Below are 5,697 nucleotides of genomic sequence, written 5' to 3'. Positions count from 1 at the left end.
AAGGGTTTCTCCTACTAGCTGAAGCAAAATGGTTTCTCTTGCCAGCTTGTTTACTCTGCAGCTGAGAGCAGTGTACCGCCAGGTTCGCTGCTGGAGCCTGCCGCCGGATCGACGGCTGCGAGGCCGGAGCTGGCACCAGCAAATCAGCAGAACTGAACCTGCTGCAATACATCTGCACCATCCGCAGCCCGGGGCCGGCCCCACCGCCCCGGCACCGCGGTCCGGCCCCAAGGACCGGCGGCATTTATGCAGAGGAAGGTGCAGCTACAGCCCTCCAGGAGTTAGACAGCAAATCCTGGCCCAGCTACAGGGCCTGTTCTCCTCTCCTTTGGGGGAAGTAATGGTGCTCACCACTTAACGGCCAGTTAAAAGCTGCGATTACATTTAACCAAGATGGTTTCAGACTACACCCCCCCTGCAGCAGTAGGGTCCTTAGAGCCCTTTCCCGTGGGAAGGGTGCACAAACCCCAGCACAGACCGATATTCTTGGGGAAGGAGCCCAGGAGGCAGGTACCAAACGGAGCCAGCAAATGGACCGAACTCGTCGTCCGCTTTCAGAAAAGCGGAGCTTACGGTCGTGTGCCGAGAGAGGTACCGGCCAGATTCCCGTCTCCAGGAGACTTGGGAGTTCACAGGCCAAACTGCGGCAGCACAGCTTTTCCCGGAGCACAGTCTGTCCCGGCTGCGGGATTAAGCCACCGCGCGCGCAAACAAAACGCTCGCGCCCGCCAGGAGAGGCGGCCTGCAGCGCCCGGCGGCTGGCTAGAGGATCCGGCCCATGTTTTATAGACATTATATCAATTACCCGGAGTGTAAATAAGATTAAGGTTTTAATTCCGTCTCCGTCTCCTAGAGGCTCCTACTGTGCTCTTGGGTTCTCGGTGCCACGAAGCTCCTCAGACAGCTACAGCAGAGGGCCCTTCTCTGACGGTCCTTCTCCCGAGCTGGGATTGCCCCGCGGCGCCCCAGCGGCCCTGAGCACGCACCGGCCTCCACGAGGTCCCCAGCACCCGGACCAGCGCCCTGCGCCCGGATTAACCCGGCGCCGCTGCGGCGGCCGGCTCTGCCCACGCGGGGCCCCGCAAAGTCCACCCGACCCCGCGCTCGAGCCCACGGCCCGACACCGCCGAGGCAAGCAGGGCCGCGCGACGAGCCAAAAGCCACCGCTGAGCGGCCTCCTGAGGCCACGCTGCACGTCTGAGCCAAGGCGGGATGGCGAGCGGGAGCTCAAGGACGCATGCCGAGGCGGTGTTTTGCGGCTGGCGATGTCCATGTGGCCCAGCACCACCGCTGCGGTGGCTGGCCGATGGCCCACTGCCCAGGCTGGTGCAATCTGCCCCAAACCCCAACCCCACTGTCCCCTGAGTTATCTGTGCAGACCAGCATCGGGTGTCACCACCCTGGAGCGCCACCTCCAACAGCAGCACAACAGCAAACAGCTTTGAGAAGACCGATCTGCAGCAAGGAAGGGCTGCAAGGGAGAGAGACTGGTGGAGGAGAGGAAGGAGATGGTGTAATCCCACATCTCAGATGCTGCCCATGCCCACAGCCTTTAGCCCCAGCCAGCCTAAGGACAGGACTGTGATTATTTTCCATTTTACAGATGAGGAAACCGGGTCAAGAGGATCCTACATGAGCTTGGGAATGCACAGCGGGTCGTTCACCCTGTTTGCATGGCTGAGGACAGACTGTGAAGCTGCTCCACAAGCAAGGAATGACTTAGGCCAGCCTGGGTCTCAGGGGGCAACGAGCCATCCCGGCCCAGCTGGAATCCCCCAGGGCCCTTCCACAGGGAAAAAATCCTCCATAGCACCAGGCTTGCTCTGGATTCCTTGGGCGAAACTAACTCTTCACAGCAGAGGTGCTGGAGGACACGGATGAGCTGAGCCAGCAGAGCTCGTCCGGGCCGCAGAGCAAGCACAGGAACCAGAGCGATTCACCCCATGCAGGAGGGGGAGAGGATGCAATTTCAGCAGCGTCTTTGCAGCCCCCTCGCCCTGTGCAAGAAATGCGCTCGCGCTCTCCAGGAAGCTGCAGATTGGCAGCTCCCACCCCCGAGCCCACGCTGGAGGGACCGGCCCTCATCGGAGGTGAGGGTGCAGCGCCCAAGCCCACAGGGCTCCGCGCCGCAGCGAGCGGACCGCCGGGCACGGCCACCCCAGGGCATAAATCCAACGTGCCCCCCGTCCCCCCGCCAGCGCGGCGCCCACCGCAGGCTCTTACCTGCCCTCCTCCGTGCCACCGGCACCGCCGCTCCGCGGGCGCACAGCGGCGTCCCTCGGCGCGCGGGGGCACCCCGTCCCCCAGGCCCGGCAGCCCACGGGCTCGCCCTCGCCCCGGCCACCCCGGCCGGAGCCCTCTCTCCTCGCAGGGCGCCCTGCTGCACCGCGCGTTCGGGGCTGCTGGGTGCCAGGTGGGACTGGAGCCCGTTATTAGCAGCAGCCGACGCACAGCCCTGCTGTTGCATTGGGGGAAAAACAGGTGGGATTGGATCCTGTTATTAGCAGCGGCCAATGCACAGCCCTGCTCCCGCAAACAGGGGGAAAAGCAGGGGGGTTGGAGCCCGTTATTAGCAGCGGCTGGTGCACGGCCCTGCTCCCTCCCGCACGGGGGAAGACCTCTGCAAGCCGGGGCGCGCAGCCGGGCGCTCGCCAGGCCGGAGAAGCGGGGTGAGGGTGTGTGTCCCCCTGCCTGGGGGACACAGGGAAGGGGGCAGGCTGAGGGGGGCTCCCAGCGCCCCCCGTGCAGAGGGGCAGGGACACCCCTCAGCCCCCACTGGGGAGGGGGGGGCACGTCCAGCTGCAGCGCACATTGGGGGGCTCCCGGGGTAACTGGGGGGAGCCCCAGGCTCAATGGGGGCAATGGGGGTGTCCCCGGTCACAAGTGGGGGCAGTTTGGGGGACAGGGGTGTACCACGGTCAGGGGGCTACTGGGGGGAGGGGATGACCCGGTCCAGGAAGGGCTCTGGGGGCGTGGTGCTCCCACGGGAGGCGTCAGGGTGAGCACAGGCAGCCCGCGGGGCATGAGGCAGAGCGGTGCTAAAAGGGAGGCCCCCCGCCACTGCCCGCCATCTCGCACTACACCTTTCCAAGCGGGGCCTCATTGCACGGCCCGCGGGACCTTGCAAAACCCGCTCCTTCCCTTTGCACTGCCCGGCCGCCCCGCCGGCCGCCCCGCCGCCGCCGCCGCCCTCCCGCGAAGCGGCCGCCACAGCGCGCCTGGCGGCGTTTGAACGGCACAAAGGACCCGCCTTCGCGCTATTGGCCGCCGCGCCCGCCCGTCACGCCGCCCGCCGCCTCCCCGTTGGCCGCCCGCGCCGGGGGGCGGGGCGGGGCCGGCGCGGCGCTATAAAAGGCGGGGGCTGGGCGGGCGGGGGCTCAGTGCCGCTGCACGCCAGGTACCGGCCGCCGGGGGAGGGGGCGGCGGGAGGCGGGGCCGGGGGTGGGGCCCGCGCGGCGGGCGGGGCGGCGCGCGCGGAGGGGGCGGCGCGCGGGCGGGCGCGCGCGGCGCTGGTGGCGGTGCCTGCACGCGCCGAGCCTGCACGGAGCGCAGCAGCAGCAGCGACGAGCAGCAGCCGCCGCCGCAGCCGCCGGGGCGCACGGCGATGCCCGCTCTGCTCCGCGCGCTGACCACCCCCTGAAGACACCCCTCTATTTTTTCCCCCTCCAGCAACCTCGAGCTTTTTTCCCCCCCCTTCCCCTTCCCCCTCCCTCTTTTTTTCCCCCCTTCCCCTACCTCTTTTATCCTCCTTTTTGCAACCCTCTCCACCCTCCCCGGCTGGCGTGTGGATGCGGCCCGGGGTGTCTGGCTGCGAGGGTGGCGAGAGCAGATGCTGAGGGGCCGGAGGAGGATGGAGTGCACCCTCGATGCGCAGAGTTTGATCAGTATTTCCCTGCGGAAGATCCACAGCTCCCGCACGCAGCGAGGCGGCATCAAGCTCCACAAGAACCTGCTCGTCTCCTATGTGCTCCGCAACGCCCGGCAGCTCTACCTGAGCGAGCGCTACGCCGAGCTCTACCGCCGCCAGCAGCACTACCCCGACGGCGCCCCGCTCCTCGCCATGCCCGCCGCCTGCCCGCCGCCCGCCGCCGCCGCCCCGCCGGAGCTGGCGGCGCTCCCGCTGCCCGCCGACGCGCAGGACCGCGAGGCGCGGAGCTGCGCGGCCGCGCGGGGCGGCGCGGAGCTGCTGGAGGGGCCCGTGTGCGCGGCGCCCCCGGAGCTGCAGCGAGCGCCCTGCAGAGACTCGTCCGCCGCCTTCTACCGGGCCGCCGGCAGCGCCGGCCCCGGCGGCGGCAGCAGCGCGCCCCCGGGGCTGCTCTACGCCGCCGGCTGTGACTTCGCGGGCGGCGGCGCGTCGCACTGTAGCAGCCGCACCACCGTGCTGGATTTGGACACTCACGTCGTGACCACGGTGGAGAACGGCTACTTGCACCAGGACTGCTGCTCGCAGTGCCCCTGCTGCTGCCAGCCGGCACCGGGGCTCGCCTCCCCGCCGCCCACGCCGGGCACCAAGCGCAAGTATTACCCGGGGCAGGAGGAAGAGGAGGGGGTGGAGGAAGGGGAGCCGGGGGGAGGCGGGGTGGCGGGCGGCCCCCCCTTCGCCCCGTGCACCAAGCGCGCCCGCTTCGAGGAGTACAGCGCCGAGCACCCGCAGGACTCTTCCAACATCTCCAACTTGATCTCCATCTTCGGCTCCGGTTTCACGGGGCTGGTGAGCCGGCAGCAGGCGGACTCGGAGCAGCCCCTCAACGGGCAGCTGTGCAGCAAGCAGGCGCTGGCGAGCCTGGGAGCCTGGACTCGGGCCATCGTCGCGTTTTAGAGAGGAGCGGGGAGGAGCGGGCGCGATGCGGGGGACCCCGGCTCCGGGGGGACCCCGAGACAAAAGCGGGGGGGCTGGGGCGAGGGGGGCGGGGGGCGCGCGGGGCGGAGGGGGGGACGGGAGGGAGGGCAGAGCCACGCTAGTGTTTTATAAATTGTACAATAAAGAAAACAAAATCTAAGATCTTGGGACTTTATTTTTGCAGAGATGAGAGAGAAAAATAAAAACACACACACACAAAAAGAAAAAGCAAACAACAGCAAGGGGAAAACCGAAGCACCCATTTAAATAATCCTCTTTGTGTCCGCTCGGGGCTCCCGCCGCTGCGGGCTGCCCGGGGCCGCCGGCGCCACGTGAGAGCCGCGGCCCGGCCCGGCCCGGCCCCGCCGGCCTCGCCTCTTCCCCGCCCGGAGCGGTTCAGCCGGGATCCCTCGGTTGCCCTCCCTCCTCCTCCCGCAGCTCACCTCTGCTTTGGGGGGCGTCGGGGAGAAAACGGCCTTTCCCCGTTTGCATTTGTGCGTTTCTTGAGAGAAACAAACAAACAAACAACAAAAAAAAGGGCAGAAACAAACATCTCAACTTTGCTCGCAGCAGAAACGTGTGCGAGGTGACCTGTGCTCCCCGCCGCTTGCGCCAGGGCATCGCCGTAGCGCTGCGAGAGCCCCGGCGGCGGCGGCGGGGCGGGGGGGGGCCGGGGCCGGGGCCGGGCGGGGCCCCCCCGGGCCGGCGGCCGCCGCAGGTAACCGCGCGGCGCTGCTCCCGCCTCCCCCGGGCCGTGCCGGGTCTCTTCGCTCAGTCCTCTTTAAGTTCAACTGCTCTGGTTTCAGCCTTCCAAAATCATAAAACCAGCATTGTTTGGTCTTGTGAAGACATCTGTC

At 67.7% G+C, this 5,697-nt stretch overlaps 1 protein-coding gene across 1 annotated transcript; it reads left to right on the top strand.

The window, feature by feature from the left end:
* The first annotated feature begins 3,500 nt into the window (after window positions 1-3,500).
* Window positions 3,501-4,894, top strand: IER5L (immediate early response 5 like). The gene has a single exon (XM_062590946.1). The coding sequence runs from the start codon at window positions 3,830-3,832 to the stop codon at window positions 4,817-4,819; it is 990 nt and encodes a 329-aa protein (XP_062446930.1). The 5' UTR covers window positions 3,501-3,829; the 3' UTR covers window positions 4,820-4,894.
* The last annotated feature ends 803 nt before the right edge of the window (window positions 4,895-5,697 follow it).

Source organism: Rhea pennata, chromosome 18 (genome assembly GCF_028389875.1).
Source record: "Rhea pennata isolate bPtePen1 chromosome 18, bPtePen1.pri, whole genome shotgun sequence".
In the NCBI taxonomy this organism is placed as follows: domain Eukaryota; kingdom Metazoa; phylum Chordata; class Aves; order Rheiformes; family Rheidae; genus Rhea; species Rhea pennata.
Note: the sequence above shows the minus strand (reverse complement) of the source record. Positions and strands in the feature narration are given on the sequence as shown.

Bases quoted from the DNA above. Each gene is read 5' to 3' on its own strand.
- IER5L (XM_062590946.1), top strand. From the start codon at position 3,830: ATGCTGAGGGGCCGGAGGAGGATGGAGTGCACCCTCGATGCGCAGAGT.